Below are 20830 nucleotides of genomic sequence, written 5' to 3'. Positions count from 1 at the left end.
GCTGGTAAGATTGGGATTTGATCAGAAAACCCAGCCTTAAATATCAACTCTTTAAGAAACTGTTTGGTTTGTGATAGGTTTTTCTGTACGTCATGTCACAAGAGCATCAGGGGGCTGACCAAAAACAAAACTGAAATGCACTATGGTAAAAGGGCTTTCCTGTGGGGGTGCCAGAGAGATGACAGCTGAGAACCCAGATTCCGAAGTCTGAGTGCCAGGTGTCTAACCCATAGCTCTGCCCTCTGACGTTGAGCAGTTCCTTTTCTGGACCTGTTTTCTCATGGCTAAATAAGGGTGATGAGAACACCCTTACGGCACCGGCATATGCTCACGGCACCGGCATATACCAGCTGTGAGAATTACTTAATGTATACAGTGTATCTACAAAGGTGCTACGTACAGAGCCTCTTATTACTGCTCTTCAACTCTGTGAACTTGGAAAGACCGGAATCTACCAAAGTACTAGGTACACATACACTTGAAGTCTGTGGAATTCAACTAAGTCTCTCCTATTTTCAAAGCACTATTTTAGGGGGAAAAAGTGTCTAAGGAAACAGTATAAAATAGGACAAGGGCTAAAATGCCACAGTCCAAGGGCAGCTGAAAAAGCTTTTGAGTCCTCAAGTCTAATTCCAGTTCTATTTAACTCAACCTTTTCCAGCTTCTACACATCGTCGTCCTAAATCTCTGTGGTTTGGGGTTATATCTCACAAGGCGATCCACATTCAATCTCCCTCTTACTTTGATGCTGAAGGAGGTGACCTGGCTTTTGAAGATATCCTCCATTGTAAGTAGGTGGACATTCCAGTTTTCAGAACCAGTCTTGTGAGTGAGTGCATGAGTCATTGCATTAGGTCCCTAAAACTGCAAAGCCAGAAAAAAGCTCTGGTTCTTTAGTGACCTCAAAGTGCAGTCCCAGAGCTTCCTATGTTAAGTATCAGGATTAAAAGTCTATTAAAAGGAGATATTTTAGGGGCGGCCGGTTAGCTCAGTTGGTTAGAGCGTGATGCTCGTAACACCAGGGTTGCCAGTTCGATCCCCATATGGGCCAGTGTGAGCTGCACCCTCCACAACTAGATTGAAACAACTACTCGACCTGGAGCTGATGGGTCCTGGAAAAACACACTTAAAATAAAAATTTTAAACTTAAAAAAAAGAGGAGGGATTTTACTACTCTAAGATGTAAATGATTTATTACCCAAAGCAATAATGTAAAAAAAAAAAAATCAAGTGATATAATGACTTAAAACAATTTTTTTTAAATTTTTTATTGCGGAGTATTGGGGAACAGTGTGTTTCTCCAGGGCCGATCAGCTCCAACTCACTGTCCTTCAGTCTAGTTGTGGAGGGCGCAGCTCAGCTCCAAGTCGCCATTTTCAATCTTAGTTGCAGGGGGTGCAGCCCACCATCCCATGCGGGAATTGAACCGGCAACCTGGCTGTTAAGAGCTTGCGCTCTAACCAACTGAGCCATCCGGCCGCCCAATAATAACGATGACTTTTTAAAATTCTGATTATTGCTTCTTTCTGAAGCAATATATACTTGCTTTATAAAAGTGAGGGGGAAATAAACTTAAAAAAAAGGGGGGATTACCTATACTCCCATTGTTAGTTTGGTGAAGATCCAACTCCAGAACTAAGGTAATATTTTCCCTCAATTTGGTAAGCTAATTTTCCTATTTGCTTTAAAATGGAATAGTATATTATTGTTCCCACCTATCTGATGGGCAGAAATCCAGAAGTTTGTCAACACACTGTTGGCAAGACACAAGGGACAGAGACTGGTAGAAATAAACACTGGTACACCTCCCTGAAGGGCCACGTGGCAATTCCTAGCTTAGGTACAAATGCATTTACCCTTTGACCCAGACATGCTTCTGGGAATTGCTGCAGGTGTACACAATGGTTCATTGCAGCACTGTTTATAAAAGCAAAAGGTTATGAACAACCCGGATGTCTATCAACAGGTCAGTTAAATAAACCGTGGAATCCCCACAGTGACAACCATACACAATGAAGTGGGAAACAGCAGCTGTGAAAGGAATGAGAAACTTGCTCTACTGATGTGGAAAAAAGCCATGTCCAAATCAGTGTGCGACCTTCTATGTAAGAAATGGAAAAAAAAGACACAACAAAGCGCGCATGCGCACGCACACACACACACACACACACACACACACACACACACACCACTGGAAAGATAAGAAAGTGGGTAAGGGTTACCATGAGGCCAAGGTGGAGGTGGAGGGGTGATTACTCAGTTATGGATGTGATCGAGTTCAGTGTTTAAATGTATTTTCAAGTTTTGAATCATGTGACTTACCTATCAATAATCAACTTATCCAAAAAATAAATGGAACTTAAGAGAAAAAGTGATGAGCTTCCATTCCCACCTCTTCTAACTACTAAACCACTACATCAAATGCAGCGACTGTCCAGCAGGAACCGATACCCACCACCCACAGGTTGTACCCCCGCCCTTCGGTTACTGATGCTTCCAGAGAAAAGTAGGACTTACATAAATTCTTGACCCTTCTCGGAAGGGCGAGGAAGAGATAGTGCTTTCATAAATTAGTGGTAGGACAAATAATAGCAATTTCTTTCTCTGCAGAGAATGATACACACAGAAAAAGGAGTTACTTAATTCATATACTGGGTGACAGCAGACAGAAGTGATGGGCTCTCTTAAAATGTGGGACAAGACAGTGTCGTGTGACAGACTACAAAACCGATGCGAGGCCAGAGCTGGAGGTTATAAAGAGCTGGTTGGAGGAAATACGACCACTAGCGATCCGTTAACGTTCTACTTCCCATGTTCAAAGGGAAAAACACTGGTTCTGTTGGTTTTCCCTTTCCCTCATTCCTTTTAAAGTATTCATATCTCCTAACTGCTCGAGGTTTCTCCAAGCTCCAAGTAAATTCTAGCAGAAACTAGCAATACTGCACTTAAACATTAGCTCTAAAGCATTTACCCCCAGATTGGTAGTATATTTTTCCACATTGTAGACCAGAATAAACATTTTTCTGCAGTTTGGGAGAAATGCTTTAAAAATTATAAATGGCTTTCAAAATATAAGCCCGTGTTTACAGCATTTCCGAAGAAAATGTTACTGTATCATTCTGGCAAATGTCTGTGATCTATAGTCATTAACTATGTTAAAATGTAAAGTTATAAAATGTAAACATTTCTGTGTTTTGGATTATTTTCAAGTGGAAGGAACGTGCAACACTAACGTATTTACTAGGACAAATGGTTGTTTTCATGTCTCTGCTGTTCACCACTCAAATCTCTCGGCCGGCCGCTAGAACCTCCACCTGTTAGTGGGGGAAATTCTGTAAGAAATCCTCTAGGATTCACTTTACAGATGGGAAAACTACCCAGCCAGAGAGGCTTCAGCAACTCACCAGTCAGTTAACAGCTCAGAGACGACCACTCTCTCGATGCTAATCCAGCACTCCTGACAACCAAGACATATTAACATTTTAAACTGACCCTTCTTTCCCTATCACATAGCTTCCTTTTATGAATGTGACACTTGCAGGCCCTAGTAGAAAACAAAACAAAAAATGAGGTATTGTCCCCCACTCCAGATTCCTGCTGGGAAATCTGCATCGCCTAAGCCACCAGCTGCCTTGGGATTTAAAATAGAATGATTTACTGGAGAGAGGCCGTGTTAATGAACTGGAGAGATGGATGGCTACTACTGTGGCTCCGATTACAGAACTTCCCGTGGCAGTCCATCCAGCGCGTTTCGTTACTGGTCTACTTCTGTACACAAGTACCCATTTTTATTAATAGCTGAAGTTTAAACAGAAATTGTGTGGAGGATATTTACTAATCAACAGGAAACACCTGCAGTGGGCCACCCATTTGTAGAACTGCAAACGTAAGGGAAGTTGGCAAGGCTAGTGTTTGCTTTACTGTCTTCCTTTTCGAGTCTCTGCACTGACATCCATGTTGTGGAGGACACGCTCTTTAAAGTTTGTAGCAAAATGAAAATATTTCAAGTACTAAAACAGGGTGGTTTCCCTGCAAGTTTCAAGTTACCTGACAACTGGACGTACAGTTGCAGTGCTGGCTACAGTGCATTTAAACTTCCATTCCAGTGTCAATGTGCCAGGTCCCGAGGGTTGGAATTACCAAACCCACAAGACTTCAGGGGAACTGCATCCCGTATGGGTAGCAGATGCAAAGCGATTAGTTCCTGTCAAAACAATGAGCACTAGAGTGTCCACTACAATCAACGTACTTGACACCATCGAAGGGACTAAGTTTAGAAGTCTCAATTTTTGAAAGCAGATATAAACTTAGAATCAAGGGTAAAGTAAGCTGACTTTATATTTCCTCCGCCCCCAACTCCTTCAAAAATGGCTGAGATAGGGGGGTGGTGAGAAGAGGAGCAAATCGATTGCTTCACTACGTGGCTCCAACCAATTCAGTAAAAAAATTTAAACTTGATATCCTACGGACTTGTCCTACATACAGATGCTAAATTACACATCCAATTGGCCAAAAGGGTTTGGCCATACAGAACGTCAGTAGAGATACAGAGGAAAAGCCAAGTTGAACTTCCCTGAGTAAAAATATTAGGTTGGTGCAAAAGTAACTGCGGTTCTTGCAATTGCTTTTAACCTTTTAAACCGCAATGACTTTTGCACCAACCTAATACATAAAATAATTTCTCCAATAGCTTTGATAAATGTTCCCTTTTATCATGCCTAAGACAACATACTGGCAAAATAGGCCAAACACATTACTGTATAAATGTGCCTTTGTGGGAAAACCATCATGTTTAATATTTTAAATCTTTCCAGTTTGGAAGTGAATGAAGTAAGCATGTCTTGCAATTTCAGTGTATTAGTCGAGTTTTATGATATGTAGAACTACTGGATTAGAACACGCTAACTAGTGTTGCCACTCTGAAAAGCCCTGACGTTAGTGTATCATGACGGTTTACTACTCCTCCACCCACCCTCAAAAAAGTCGCAGTATCAGCCGTGTGGACATTTTAAAAGTTTATTGCGATTTTAACTAGCCCACAGACCCAATTCTTTGAGAGTTGATTTCTTTCTCTGTGGTCAAGTGACCCTGTTCATGGTAACTTTCTTTCCACCCCCTTCCAAAAAAGTCAGCACCTTCCATCATGATGCACATTTTAAGTTAAAATTGTCAATACAACCCTCAAAATGCAAGTTTATTGAATAAAGCTGAGAAGAGCAGTAAACAGACAAATAATGCATCCACTGAAATAAAATCCATGTATTTACAAAGTTCAGTAACTGGTAAGTGTTCACATGCAGAGGTTAATGCACAGGAAAATGGTGGTGCTGTCTGGATGTCTTCAAATGCCAAAAGCAACACCCAGACACACAGACACATTCAGGTAAAGCTACAGGTCACGGATGGCCTCTGCGGTTCCCACAGCCACACACTCTAGTTCCGAGTCCTCTGTTTTAGGCACAAATTGCCACGTTCTTTGTAACAGTTCCCAGCGACCATTGATGGCACTGAACTACAGTAGCAAGTTTAAATGTCCCTTCACTTACAGACCCAGCCATCCCATCAAGGAAGTACGCAACATGCTTCAAAGGGTAAGAACAGAATTTTAAAAGCCGAGATTCTACCCATAAAAATGTGACTGGAGAAAAGTAAGTAGTGTCTGGGCAGCACAGTGCAGGATTCTGTACAGAATATTGTTAAGGCCATGGCAGTCTATAAATTAAAACTGGTATTCGTGAAAAGAACTTACTGTTGACTGCACTCTGAGTGCTCACCACGTTTGGAAATGCACGGTCCACATGAGTGCTGCTTAACAAGAGAAACAAAATCACACACAGTGTGAGGCAACACACAGGCAGGCGTACCACAGACAGAGTTTTATCTACGACAGTGGTCTATGTGAACAACAATTTACAAGTGAACCAGTAGTAATATGTCCCTTTATGGATATGGAGATCACTAAACTACAAAACGCGTTCATTTTCAGTTTATACATCTCCATGTCATAGAGGCCGACAGTGACCAGCCTCCGGTCCTCAGCTCTGCGTGATTGGTAATCAACCTGCAGACACTCCGTGTGATTACATCAGATAAAGCAGGCAGGTCTAGAGTTGTCACAATAATCAAGATGTCTCATGGCACCAGGCAAGAGTGCCAAACCTTCCATCAGGAAGAGAGGAAGTCAGAACTTTTCTGTTTGTAGGTACGTGTTGTGCTGAAAGTCAACATTAGGACTGGATATAAAAAGTCAGGAGTTAGTTAGAGTCGTGCAGCAGCACTGACTTAATGACTGGAGATAGAAAGAACAAACAGGTGTTTGAACAAAGTCTGACATTCTTCACACGTTTTATTATATTGGCTGGAATGCTCTAAATTCACGAAAGCTTTTGAAAAAATATTCAGTTCCCAACCCCTTAAAAAAGTGTGTTGAACAAGCAAAAAAGGAAGAAAAAAATATAGAAGTAATGACCTGGACAGATACAAAAGAGCACGCCTCAGTTCCTCCCACACCCCAACTGCTGTCTGGTGATGAAGAATGCTCAGAAAGCAGAAAGTATTTAAAATTCATCACGTAACATCTCACCAGTGTAAAGAACCCATAACAACACTGATCCGGTGTCTCTGTTCTTTCTTTGCAGACCATTTTTAAAATTCCTAAGGTGTAATTATACATTTCACATGCATTTGTGGGCTATGTAAACATTATGTTTATAGCCCACGTGAGTCAGGCTAAAAGTTTTCTAAATACTGTGTGTGGCACTAGAAACTTCATGCTGTATCAAGCCAGTATCAGTATTAAGCTACTGGACTCTAGAATGAAATACCATAGACAGACATTTACTGAAAACCAATATAAAAATCTGGCCCACAAAGACCAGAACAGAAATATGTAATCTTCTTGATTTAAGATGGTCGAAAGTGTGTTTTTTTAAAAAAGCTCTACACACTGTTTAAGACAAGTGTGTGTCAGAAGCCTTTCTGTGTGTGCTGACTTTATCGTGACAACTCTAGTTGATTCTTTATGAAGGATTAGGGATACACATCTTCAGCAGTGCGCATGAGAAATAAACTCTGAAAAAGGCAATTTCTTGGGTTTAGGAAGGACCGTATTCTGGGAAGTACTTCAGAGGAACGGGCAATAATTCTAGGATTACAGCCAGGAAGGACTGGAAGACGTCAGGAGATGCTTTTCAGCTTCTTCTAGATTTTGAATGTTGAATAAGCCACTGAAGTGTGATATCTACAGATGGAGGGAAAAAAAGGCATTAGGGAACTAAACATCAGAGATATAATCTTTAAAACGCAGCTAAATCAAAGCACAGCCGGGGCCTTCTGTATCTTGTACAGAAAAGCCACTTCTGCTTTTCTGTATCTATACTGCTGTTCCCCATTACCTGAGCTTCAAGAGGACAATTTGAGGAATTACGAGAGACTGAAGAGTCTCTGATTTCCAAGTGAAACTGTGGAAAGAACAGCTTATGCCATCTTTGATTCGTTCAAAAATTTACCGACTGCCTATAAGATCGGGTATTGAATACAAAGAAACAGGAGAACCGCTCTCTGCCCTTGAGGAGTTTTCAGCATCATAGTCAGAAAACATACAAGTAATCATTTGGGGTTGGGGGGCCACCCCGCAGAATTCTAGGTGAAAGAAACAGTATGGAGCGCTGGGTGGATCAGAAGTGATAAGAAGCGGCCAACGTAGAGGGATGGGGAAAGGGTGCCACTGCTGCTTAGGCCAGAGCAGGGGTTCTCAACCTCACTCTTTTGACATTTGGGGCTGGTTAATTCTTTGCTGGGAAGTGGAGAGGCCCTTACCAGTGCACAGCAGAATATTTCTCCACATCCATGACCTGTACCACCAGATGCCATATCACTATTCCCCACTCACTTGTTGTGACAACCAACAACAATGTCTCCAGACACTGCCAAATGTCCCTGAGGAGCCAAACCGTCCTCAGTTGAGAACCACAGGGCTAGAGGGAGCTAGATAGTATTGTGTGCCATTCTGAGGTGCTAAGAGATTTGGATTTTATTCTCAAGTCAATAGGAAGTTAGTGGGGAATTCTAAGCAGGTAAATTATCCTCGTTTATTTTAGTAAGCTCAGTCCCAGCGAGAGGAGGACAGTCTGGAGGGTTGCCGACAGAGAGACTGTCTCCACGGGATTAGGAAAGACAGCAAGGCCTGCAGCAAGCCAAGTGCTGTGGGGATGGAGGGGAGTAAAATGGGAAGCATGATCACGGTGCAGAACTGACAGGCCTGCTAACTGACGACGTGGAGGAGGCGAGAAAGACACTCTGGCCTGAGTGAGTGTGCGTGTCCCGGAGCTGTCGGCTGGCACTGGCAAAAGGAAGAACAGCCTTAGAAAACAGATTCAGAATTCAGCCGCGGGCACATGGAGTTTGGGGGCAGAATGTAATACATCATGGAGATGCCCCACAGGTAGCTTTAGCTACATGGATCTGAGGAAGAGATGGAGACTGGCAAGATGCCACCTACAGGTGGCACCTGAGACAGCAGTAACCGAGATTAGCCAAGAAAAGCACGCAGACCGAGAAGTCGGCTAAGTCAAAACACTGAATTCCTGTCCTTGAGCTCTTTAAATTGTGTGGGCCACATAAAGCATACATGAGCATCTCTTAGAAGCAGTCTTCTATTCTCCACGCCTGCAAGTCGAGTGCAAATTCCAGCCCACATGCCATCAGAGAAACTAGAGGCCACACACACACAGCACAGCCTACAGCTGATAGCTGAACCAACACGCCCTGGCCGCCGATGTGGGAACAATGATTTAGCCCGTCTGCCCAAGCAGGTCGTTTGCACGTCACAAGGAGGAAAGGCAGTCTGTGTAGTAAGAGCAAAGCCACACTCGTTTGAACTGAATGGGGAGAAAGGTAAATCTAAAATTGAAATAATCAGGTATAAATATTTCAGAAATTCACTAAAAACAAAAAAATCTTGTGGACACTAGACAGATGGATCCTTAAGATTAGATGAGAAGGCAGAAAAAAATAAGACAGTCATTTTCTGTGACAAAAACAGCCACAGATATGAGCCATCTTTGCCAAGATCCTTCTCCCAGAAGGAATCTGTTGTGTGTGGGTCTGAGGACACATTACCAGTGAAATTAAAGTGTTCCTGGTACCACATCAGGAAGCTGGAAGTGTAACGTGTAAGCCATGTACACTAAATACATTTTGGAGCAATTTAGTAAGTTAAATTTAGTAAGATAAATTTGACACTAAAATCTGTTATAAAAGCTGAAATTAAAGAGGATGTTCTGACTTGAATAGCCAAGAAGTCCTATCTAAAGGACTGATTTTCTCCCTTCATTTTAGGAAATAGGAGAGAAAATGTAAGGGGGTAATGGATTTACACCATAGCACAATGTACTAAATAAAAATCCTGGTTAGTATAGAACAGGGTTTCTCAACCTCACCCCGCTGACAATTACTTGCTGTGGGGTATGTAGGATGTTTAGAATATTCCTGGTCTCCACTACTGGCTGCCAGAATTACCCTCCTCACTTTGACAACCAGAGATTGTCTCCAGACTCTGCCAACAGTGTCCTGGAATAAAAACCCCTCAGAGAACCATGGGAGTGTAAGTAAATGTCCTCTTGAAGGCACAACTTAAAACTTGACAAGAGTTCCCCTCAACATAGGAAATATTTTTAAAAAATAAACACTCAGTCACATTAAATGCTTGAATAGTCTGTTCTCAAATCAACTGAATGCTCCAATGTAACCAGTCACTTATTCTATCCATTTAATAGAGAAGATTAGGGTCCATCAGCACAGTCTGAGCTCACACTGCTTTGGGTGGTATCTAAAAGAAGCCCCAACTTAGCCAGAAAACGATGAACATGAGCTCATCAGAACACGCTGAGGAGGGGAAGGAGCTGAGCTACGAGGGGAGCTGACTTGAGAAGAAGTTCGGCACAATGAGAACCAGCACACACTGAATGAAGGCTAAAGGAAAACTCTAAAAATACCTTTTTAAATACTCTATTCTGACACTCTTTATTGCAAACAAATACACTGTTGTTTCTGAAATAATCCCTCACCTAATTTTAGCTAAGAGACTACAGTTCAATCATACACACTATTCTTGAAGGACGCTGGATTGAACAGTGTCCCCTAAAAATTCACATTCACCTGGAACCGCAGAATTTATTTGGAAATAGGGTCTTTGTTTTGCAGATATGCTTAGTTAAAATGAGGTCAAACTGGATTATGGTGGCTCCTAATCCAATGACATGTGTCCTTATAAGAAGAGAAGACACACAGACAGAGACACACAGAGGAGGCCACCACGTGAGGCTGGAGCAGAAACCGGAGCGATGTGGCTCCAAGCCCAGGAATGCCGAGGACTGCCAGCAGTTTCCACCGCTGGGAAAGGCCAGAAGGGTCTCTCCTAGAGCCCTCAGAGAGAGCACGGCTCTGCCAACATCTTGACCTCGGGCTTCTAGCCTCCTGAACTTGAAAGAATAAATTTCTGCTGTTTAAAGCCACCCAGTTTGTGGGACTTTGCTAAGGCAGTGCTAGGAAATCAACACAGACATGAAGTAGATAAAGGGTATTTGGGGCTCATAACTCCAATAGAGTGCTAGCATAGAGCAGTAATGTGCCGGTTCAACAAAAGAAAAATTGTTAGTGCCTATGGACCAATTTGTGTGAAGTCTTATTTCAAAATGTCATTTTGTTATAAAGCACGGCTAGATACTAGCTCTGCAAAAATTAATACAATAAATTGATAGCTCATATGCTTAACTTCGTGTCTTTATTGCATCTACTTCTTTAAATAGCACAGAACAGATTCAGGATGTTTTATTTGTTGTCAAAAGGTATAATGTCTACTCTTTTTCCTGCAGCAAAAGCAATAGTACTCTATAAAGGAAGCCAGTCAAACAGCAATGGGGATAACAAACAGTACGAGTCATTCGACACCCCTTCCAACGATACCCATTTCTTTCAAAAACACCGGTTACTTCTTACCTATATTATCCTTTTCTTTGCAAGAAATTGAATAGCAGCAAATTTCTCTATCCTGAATAGCAGACAGATTCCTATAAGAAGCAGAATTAAGAGAATAAGTTTGTGCTTAAAACACCTGTCATACTTATCACTCTGCTCAATTTTACTTGTTTTTTAATTACTAAACTGAAGAAATTATTTTACTACTAAAAGTTTAGGGATTCACTTCTCTGGTAGGTCAAGTTAAAATCATGGCTGTGATCATTACTGAATAATGCAATGATGCTAAACAAAGCAGTGGGCAAAACACTATAATTTAGAACCAATTAAAAAAAAACTAAAAACGTCATCATTCATTCTTAAGACATACATTTTTTCAATGAGCTGTTTCTCATCCAAGGCATTAGGAAGATCTCTCTTGTTTCCAAGGACTAGCACCTTTGAACAGAAAAGGTAGTAAGAGTAAACTTAACGTAAGACAATGTCACAGGAGTGTGTCATATTCCTATCCGCAGACATTACAGTGAGAACGTGGCCACATGCTGTAATATTAAAGCATATTTGTGGAAATGGTGGCCTATCTCACTCATTTAGTCATTCAAATTAGCATTCGTTTTAACTTCCATATGTAGAGGCCCTTGATTTACTATTTGGCTGCCAAGTTCTTTTAAAATATTCTAAGTCTACAGTGTGCATTCTGCTATTTCTTAATAAATCTTTACCAAAATGTGAATATGATCTTAACAGTCTAGGGCAGGGGAACAATTTTTAACCATTTTCTCTCTGTAAGCTTTTATAACCATGTGAACATGTAAATAAGCTTTTAAAATTCTGGATGCCTCCTATAGGATTTCATGTATGAATACGCTCAGACAATGGAGAAGTCTGGGGAGCAGAAGAATACAGTAGCTATCAACTCTGGGAATAACTGTTATCTGATTGCTACACGTGCTTTGAAAGACCAAAGCAGAGATGGGCTTCCTAACTACCACTCTATCTTTCCCAGATAAATCCTTTCTGCCTCACAGAAATCAGAGACTGTGAGTGCATACAACGTGTTTGATAACATCCACATTCTAAGTCAGTGTTTCCTAAGAATTGTACCTTGACCCACGCCAACAAAGCACACACGATGTCTACCCCGTCATACCTATTCCTTTCACTTAGCCACCCCCCTGGCCCACCCCCGAGTCTGGACACTAACCGCTTCCATTCATAGGCCCTAGACTCTTATTCACTCAAAGGACAAAGACGAGCACAGAGACGCAGCGAGAGCCAGGGGGACGTTAGACCAGAGAGTCGGCGGGCCAAGAGCCAAACCTCAGTCTGTCCGCTCAGCCTGCCTTCCCTTCTCCAACTCTTACCCTTATTTCAGTTCTTCCAGGTTCTCCAGCGGGACCTGCCTCAGTTTCTCATAATACATCATGGTCATTTGTGATCAGCTATTGGTTATGGGGTTGCCTGGCAACTTAGGAACTCTCCCACCTCGTGAACCTGCTGCCCAATAAAGTGACTTGCTCCTGTAGATGATTTCTTTCCTGGCTTTCCTTTTCGCTAGAGCATGGGCACATAATCTACGGTCAATCCAAACTCTGACGGCAGAGCCAGTGATGTAGGCAGACACGGACAGGGAAGCCGTTCTGACAGGGAAGGGGCACCAGTTTCCTACTGCCTGCAACGAAGAAGCCTGTAGTCACCGAGACTGATTTTTACTCATGGTTTATAGAACGAGTTTTTAATGTAGAAGAACAAGAACAGGCTTCACAATCAGATAGACATGGATCCAAATTGTTATAAAGAAGAGATAACACCGCCAACCTCGGCATGTTGTGAGTATTAACTAAGAGAATCATCTTCAAGTACCTGACACCCATGAACTTGTCACGAGGCTAGAGCCTTGTCCTTTTCCAACACTCCTTAGCTCAACAGATGGCAGCACCTTCCATCGAACTACATAAGCCCGAAACGAGGGATTGTGCCCTACGTCTTCCTTCTAAGCCATGACCACGTCTGAGGGACTGCCTTCCTAACTATCGCTCGCTCAAGCCTGTTTCCTTCTCAGCCTAACCCATGATGCAGCAGTCTGCTGGGACAGCTTCAACAGCTTCCTAAGGCTGGCCTGCTTCCAGCCCCTCTCGCCACTTCAATCCATTCTGAAACTGAAATCAGAATGATACGAAAATAAACTTGATCATTTCAAATACTGCGTGGCTTCCTCCCCAGCCCAGCCTGCTCCAGTGTTTCAGCTGCCACACGGCTGGCCGCACTCCACCCCCACACCGTGCGCTGGACAGACCGGCCGCCTCTCAGTGCCCTGCTGACTCCTACCAACGGCCGTTGTCTGGAACTCTCTTCCTCCAAGCATCACATCCCTCACATCTCAGCTCCAGCATCACTTCTTGGGGAATCTTTCCTTCCCTCACACTCAATCAAATCTCCTATCTACAAGTCTCACAGCCCCAGGTACCTCTCTTGGGTGGCACTTATCAGAGCTGTATAACTGAGGTGATTTCAGGGCATCCACCCTGCCACTAACCACGAGCTCCGGGGCAGGGAGGCGTCTCTCGGCACCTGCTCATCACTGTCCTCAGCACTGAGCGCTGCTCCCGCTGCAGCTTAATAAACAGCTGGTTAAGAGATGGAGAAACAGCACCAGGCCCAGTACGGCAGGTGCTCAGTTAATGTAAGCCCTCCAGACTTTAAAACAGGCGGCATTTTACTGACACCAAATATCACTAACAGAACTGTATGATTTTAATAATAGATATATTAGATATAATAAATACATAGTTCTATATAATGTAAAATAACAAATCATCCATACTTACTGGAATTCCTTGTAACTGGGGTTTATCTAGAAGATTATGAAGTTCATTTCGGGAAGCTTCTATCTTTTCACGATCTGCAGCATCTATCATGTAACTATAAAAAAAAATAAAGTGATCCCAATATGCCTTCTTCATATTCTTTGATGATCACAGTTAATATTGCCAATTTTTAATTTTCTTAAGATTTATACTACTGAAATTGTTAATCAGAATCAAGTTCTAGATAAAGAAAAATTGCACACCCCAAACTTTTACACAGACAGCTCTCAGGAGCTAAGACATGATGGTGACACACTTATATCCCTTAGCTCAGAGCTGCACAAACAAAAAACAAATAAAGCTCTCATTCTGTGATTAAGTTTTTTAAAGTCTCATGTAATGGATTATCCCAATCGGCCCCTGAGAAAGACTGTTACTGCTGAAATCAGAAATGAGACTTGAGAAGCAGCAACCCCGCTGACCGCTCCCTGCCGCCGGGCCTCACAGCGCTTACACGATGGCGTTGACGCCCCGGCAGTACCGCTCCCACATGCTCCGGAACCGGGGCTGCCCTCCAATGTCCCAGATCTGCAAGCAAGACAGGCAGCTCTCAGCACAGACATTTCGGTCACTCATCGAAGGACAAAGATCAGGCAGATATGCTCATTTTCACAATGTTAGAGCCAACGGCTCCTCAAAAACTTGAGCTCGAACAACCTCTTAATCTGGAAGTTCCAGGGCTCCTTCTAAACTTAAAGTTCATATTTAATATATTTACACTAAATCTACTAAATTCTGCTTGAGCATAGATTTAGTTTTTGTACGATACTTTCTTTGCCTGTTTACCAATAAATTTCCAATACTGAAAATACAGCAGTCCCCCCATATCTGTAAGGAATATATTCCAAGACCCCCAGTGGGTGCCTCAAACCAAGGATAGTACTGAGCCCTGCATATACTACGTCTTCTCCTATTCATACACACCTATGATAAAGTGTAACTTATAAATTAGGCACAGTAAGAGATTAACAACAATAACTGATAACACAATAGAACAATTATAAGAAAATAAGGGTGACTTGAACACAAGCTCTGCGATATCGGGGTGACAGTTGACCTGATAACTGAGACGGCTACTAAGTGACTAAAGGTGGGGAGCGTATACAGGGGGGTACGCCGGACAAAGGGATGAGTCACGTGGGACAGAGTAGAGATGGCACAAGACTTCATCACACTCCTTAGACAGTGCACAATTTGAAGTTTATGAATTGTTTATCTCTGGTATTTTCCATTTAATATTTTCGGACCGTGGTTGACCGCAGGTAACTAAAACCATAGAGAAGGGGGGACTACTGTATATATCTTTTAAGATAACACTTTGAGAATCTCCAGAATCACGCATCTTCCAGATCTGAATGCCAAGACAGAAAACAAGTTTGTTTAGAATCTATTAAAGTTTAATTGTCCGACTGGGTATACATTAATGCCTAATCATTTTTAATTATTCTGTAAATACCACAACCACCACTCTTACCTAGGTGTTTTTCTTGTATAAAATCATTTTATCCGTATGAAAGCCGCTACGCACAGTAATTTCATTAGTATGTCTACTGCGTAGGGTACTATTCTGGACGATGGGCTATATAAAAGTCTACAGTCATGGTATTTATCTTCAAGAGGTCTCCGATTTAGCTATAGACACAGGTAACATACATAAAAAGATGTATATTAATACCTGAAAAGTCAGGGGCTTCATTAGATGAGCTACAGAAAGAATTAGTAAGCAGCTTCTGTGAGCCACGGCAACTGGGTGAAATGGCCACAAGAGCCCAGGCTATATATAGAAGTAACTACCCCTCTGTTCAGTGGAGAAGTAACTCTCATGAACTACTGAACCAAAAACAATAACACAAACCCCTAAAATATGGCCCCCCTAGTAAATGGTCCAACAGTCCATCGTTCAAACTCTTTCTGAAGACAAAATTATGTTTAAAAAGTTAATTTTTTCCCATTTTATAGTTTTAATTTTAGGGCTTAGTAGTAAAGAAAGGGAAAACTGAGTTACCGTATTTGCTGCCACAAATATAATACTAAATTACCAATATTATAAATAATAAGTTATTATTTCTCAATATAAAATATTGTTCATAAAATAATACCACATTCCAAATACTCTGAAAGATGGGGAACATCTTTTATTCCTAGGAAAAATCAAATCCCAAATATTACCTCTGCCAACCCATATGCTACATTTTCTATGGGCACTTACCATTCAACTCTTACAATTAGAGAAAGAAAAAAACAAAGCTGATTTATACTCTTTTGGAACAGGCCCATTCATTAGTTAAGAATTATAAATACTCATGTAAAAAACAAACAAGCAAGCAGAAAAATTCCCAGCTGTACAGACTGACAATTTAAACGCACTAGGCAAGAAGATGACGTACCTTTATTGTGACGTTCCCTTTAGTTACTTTCCTCATGTTGAAGCCCACCGTGGGTATCATGTCTTCACTGAATTGACCTGACTGAACAGAAGACAACATGTGAAGTTAGAATGATCAGTATCATTAAGACATACAACTGCATAGGCATCTAGCTTCAACACTGCTTCTGTGCCCGTCTTAGTAAGTAACTCCCTTTTTAGTGGTGGTACCAATCTGCCTTCAGAAAACATTCCTTATAGCCTTATTTCTTGAAGAGGTACATTATTTTGTACATACAGGGACATATTCTCTCATTAAAGATATTTTTGAATTTAAGGTAATTTATTACATATTTCCTTAAGTTGAAAAAAGAAATATTGTACATTAAAACTACATAAGAAAATTTATTGGGGCTGCCTGGTGGCTCAGGTGATTGGAGTGCCGTGCTCCTAATGCCAAGGTCGCCAGTTCAATTCCCACGTGGGCCAGTGAGCTGCGCCCTCTACAGCTAAGATTGTGAACAAGGGCTCTCCCTGGACCTGGGCTGCCATGAGCAGCTGGAGGTTGGTGTGAGCTGCCGTGGGCTACCGTGTGCTGCCATGAGCGGCCAGTGGCCAACGTGAAGCGTGAGCCTGTGAGCTGCCGACCGGCTGCCCTCAGCTGGGGGAGCGCAAGGCTCATAATACCAGCATGGGCCAGGAGCTGTGTCCTACACAACTAGACTGAGAACCAACGGCTTGAACCAGAGTGGGGGAGGCGGGGGAAAGGCGGGAGAAGGGGAGGGAAAAAAAAATTTATTAATTCCCTCACACACACATTTTCACAAAATAGAAGAAAATCAGAAGTATAACTTCAAAGTTTTCCATTTTTAGCATTTAAATTATTTTGACAATGTCTTAAAATCCACTGTTTAATAGCTCTTCTGAGATTGTCTTTTAACAAAGCTTATAAAATATTTTGTCATATAGATCTTCCTTTTATGTAATCATTTCTGTTCTTTGGTTCATGACCTCACTGTCGTAAGACTAAAATTAAATATTTCTAATAGTATTTGACTTTTTCAAATTTAAAATGCTCATCTACCTCAAATTTGATAAAAGTAAAAAAGTTTCATTTTTTCAAATGGATAACCAATAATTATCTCACTCCTCATTTAAAAATCCAGATTTCCCAACTCATTTGAAGTGACATGCCAAATTCCATGTAGTTTTATATCTGAACACTCAATTCTTTTCCATTAGTCTGTTTATGCCTAAATTAGGACTGCATGAATTAGTACAGCGTAAACTATGTATTATTCTATATAGCAGATCAAGAATTTGGAATGTTTTTGAAATTGTCTTGGTTCATCTCTCACATTCCAAATGAACTTTAGAAACGATATCCAACTACTATCAAGTCTCTCCATCCAGACACATGGTTTGTCCACTCAAACACTCACATCTTTTATGTCCTTCAGTAACAATTTTCATAACAGGTCTTCCATAGTTCTTGTCATATTCCTTATTTTGACTGCAATTATGAAGTATATATAATGAGTTGCAGTTAATACTGATTTTATATATTGACATATTTTTATATTTTATTACCAAACATTAATTTCTCAGTTGACCTTTACTTTTTCAGGTTAACAGCCTAGGGTTGTGATATATCTCAACAAGGAACTGATTATATAAATAGGACTATTTTCAAGGCCCTCACACTGGCTGATTGTTTGCTGTGACCTTATGCTAGCCACACACGCATTCCAAAACTCTCTACAAGTCCTGAGCATAATGAATTCTAATTTTACAAATTAATTTCCTCTACATAACTCCAAAAGTTCTACCTCTGTTTTCCCATCTGTTCAGTGGAATTTGGGCTGATTAAAAAGAAAAAGTTAACACAACCATAATCAGCATTTTCATTTATATTAGACATTATAATTCCCGTAACTTTCACATGATTTTCTATGAAAATCTACTCATATCAAAACTACATATATAAATACTAGTCATGATACAACAAAAAATTAACCTGATTAAAAAAATGGGCAAAGGCATGCTCTTTGAAAGAAATAATTAATAAGTGGGACTTCATTAAATTAAAAACTTCTGCTCTGCAAAAGACAATGTCAAGAGAATCAGAAGATAAGCCACACAGTAGGAGAAAATATCTGCAAAAGACATATCCAATTGGGGCAGCTAGATGGCTCAGTTGGTTAGAGCACGAGCTCTGAACAACAGAGTTGCCGGTTCGATTCCCGCATGGGATGGTGGGCTGTGCCCCTGCAACTACAATTGAAAACAGCGACTGGACTTGGAGCTGAGCTGCGCCCTCCACAACTAGATTGAAGGACAATGACTTGGAGCTGATGGGCCCTGGAAAAAGACACTGTTCCCGAATATAACAAAAAAATTAAAAAACAAAATCAAAATCCATTCACGTTATAGTTAAAAAAAAAAAGACACAGCTGATAAAAGACTGTTACCCAAGATATACAAAGAACTCTTAAAATTCAACAATATGAAAACAAACAACCCAATTAAAAACTGAGCCAAAGACCTTAACCCTGACCTCACCAAAGAAGATATACAGATGGCAAATAAGCACATAAAAAGACGTTCCACATCATATGTCATCAGGGGAATGCAAATTAAAACAACGAGATACCATCACACACCTATTAGACGGGCCAAAATCTGGTACACTGACAACACCAAATGCTAGTGAGGACGTGGAGCAACTGGAACTCTCACTCATTATACTAGAGGGAATGCAAAATGGTGGCACCACTTTGGAAGTCAGTTTGGTAATTTCTTATAAAACCAAACATTCTTACCATGGGATCTAGCAATCGTGCTCCTTGGTATTTACCCAAAAGAAGTGAAAACTCATGTCCACACAAAACCCTGCACACGGATATTCACAGCGGCTTCATTCACAGTTGCCCAGACTTGGAAGCAGCCAAGATGCCTTTCAGTAGATGATGGAGACACAGACTGTGGTCTATCCGGACAATGGAATACTACTCAGCACTAAAAAGAAATGAGTGCCAAGCCACAAAAAGACACAAAGGAAACTTAAACGCATTATCTAAATGAAAGATCCAATTTGAGAAGACTACATATTGTATGATTCCAACAATATGACATTCTGAAAAAGGCAAAACTGTAGAAACAGTAAAAAGATCAGTGGCTGCTGGGGAGTGAAGGGACGGGGCGGGATGAACAGGCAGAACAGAGACTTTTAGGCAGTATCCTACTCTACATGATACCATCAAGAGGGATCCATGTCATTATAATCTGTCCAAACCCATGGACTGTACACCACCAAGAGTGACCCTGATGTCAACTATGGACTCCAGGTGATAACGCCGCATCCACATAAGCGCAGCAGTTGTAACCAATGTCCCATCTGGTGCACTGTTGACAATGGGGGAGGCTGTGCATCTGTAGGGCTGAGGGCACGTGGGAAATCGCTCCACCTTCTCCTCAATTATGCTGTGAACCTAAAGCTTCTCTAAAGTGTTAAAAAAAATGAAAAAAAAAATAGGCAAAGGACTTGCATAGCTATTTTCTAAAGGAAACACAGAAATCGCTAATAAGCACGGGAAAAGATACTCAATATTACTAATCACCAGGGAAATACAAATGAAATCCAGAGACCGCATGCGCATTAGGATGGCTGCTATCAAAAAACAAACACCCACCCTCCCCGAAAAAACAAAACAAAACCAACCTAAAACCTAAATAACAAGCATTAAGGAGGACGTGGAGAAACTGGCCCCTGGCACACCGCTGGTGAGAATGTGAAATGGGGCCGCTGCTGTGGAGAACAGTACGGCAGTTCCTCAGAAAGTTAAAGGTAGTATCACCAAATGACCCAGCAACTCCGCTTCAGGGTATCTACCCAGAAGAATTGAAAGCAGGGGTGAAGAGATATTTCTACACCCACGGTCACAGCAGGCAGCCCGAGTGTCCACGGGCAGCTGAACAGATAAACACAATGTGGTCTGTTCCTACGATGTAGAAACCCACTCATGTAACAGCATAGATGACCCTTGAGGACAGATATTAAGTGAAATAAGCCAGACACAGGAATACAAATTCTATGATTCTACATATAAGGAAATTAGAGTAGTTAAATTCACAAAAACAGCAGGTAGAACGATGGTTGCCAAAGGCTGGGGGGAAGGCAGGGAGTTACTGCTTAGTGGGTCTAGAATGCCAGTTTGGGAAGGTAACATTTTATAGATGGTTAGAAAGTAATGTGAACGTACCTAATACTACTGACCCGTACACTTAAAAATGGTTAAGATGGGAGGGAAATTTTATGTTTTGTGTACTTAACCACAATTTAAAAAAAAAAAAACTAGCATGGTAGAAGGAGAGGCAAATATCATTTTATAAAATAGGAACTAAATTCCAAATACTTCAATAGTGATTGATCATATTTTCCTTAAAGATTTCCATTGTAACTATACGCATAGGCTTTAATCTCTGTGGAGAGGTCTACGTGAAATAATGCCTCATTTACTTGTTATCAGTAGGAAAGAGGTACTTTACATAATGAAGCAACCAGAAATGGTAGCTAAACTTTTTTTTCATTGTGTCATATTTATCATTATTTTTTATTATT

The 20830-nt window shown here is 41.2% G+C and overlaps 1 protein-coding gene across 1 annotated transcript in view; it reads right to left on the bottom strand.

The window, feature by feature from the left end:
* Positions 1-5002: 5002 nt before the first annotated feature.
* Positions 5003-20830, bottom strand: part of ARL8B (ADP ribosylation factor like GTPase 8B) — a 41065-nt gene continuing 25237 nt past the window's right edge. The window contains exons 2-7 of the mRNA XM_033132375.1: positions 16232-16312; positions 14299-14372; positions 13806-13899; positions 11348-11415; positions 10999-11069; positions 5003-7240 (exon numbers count right to left, since the gene is read on the bottom strand). Of these exons, the coding sequence (XP_032988266.1) occupies positions 7191-7240; positions 10999-11069; positions 11348-11415; positions 13806-13899; positions 14299-14372; positions 16232-16312 (438 nt within the window). The 3' untranslated portion in view covers positions 5003-7190. The remainder of the gene's footprint in view (positions 7241-10998; positions 11070-11347; positions 11416-13805; positions 13900-14298; positions 14373-16231; positions 16313-20830) is intronic.

The sequence above is a fragment of the Rhinolophus ferrumequinum genome, chromosome 17, assembly GCF_004115265.2.
Source record: "Rhinolophus ferrumequinum isolate MPI-CBG mRhiFer1 chromosome 17, mRhiFer1_v1.p, whole genome shotgun sequence".
NCBI lineage: Eukaryota > Metazoa > Chordata > Mammalia > Chiroptera > Rhinolophidae > Rhinolophus > Rhinolophus ferrumequinum.
This window is presented reverse-complemented; position numbering and strand designations above follow the sequence as displayed.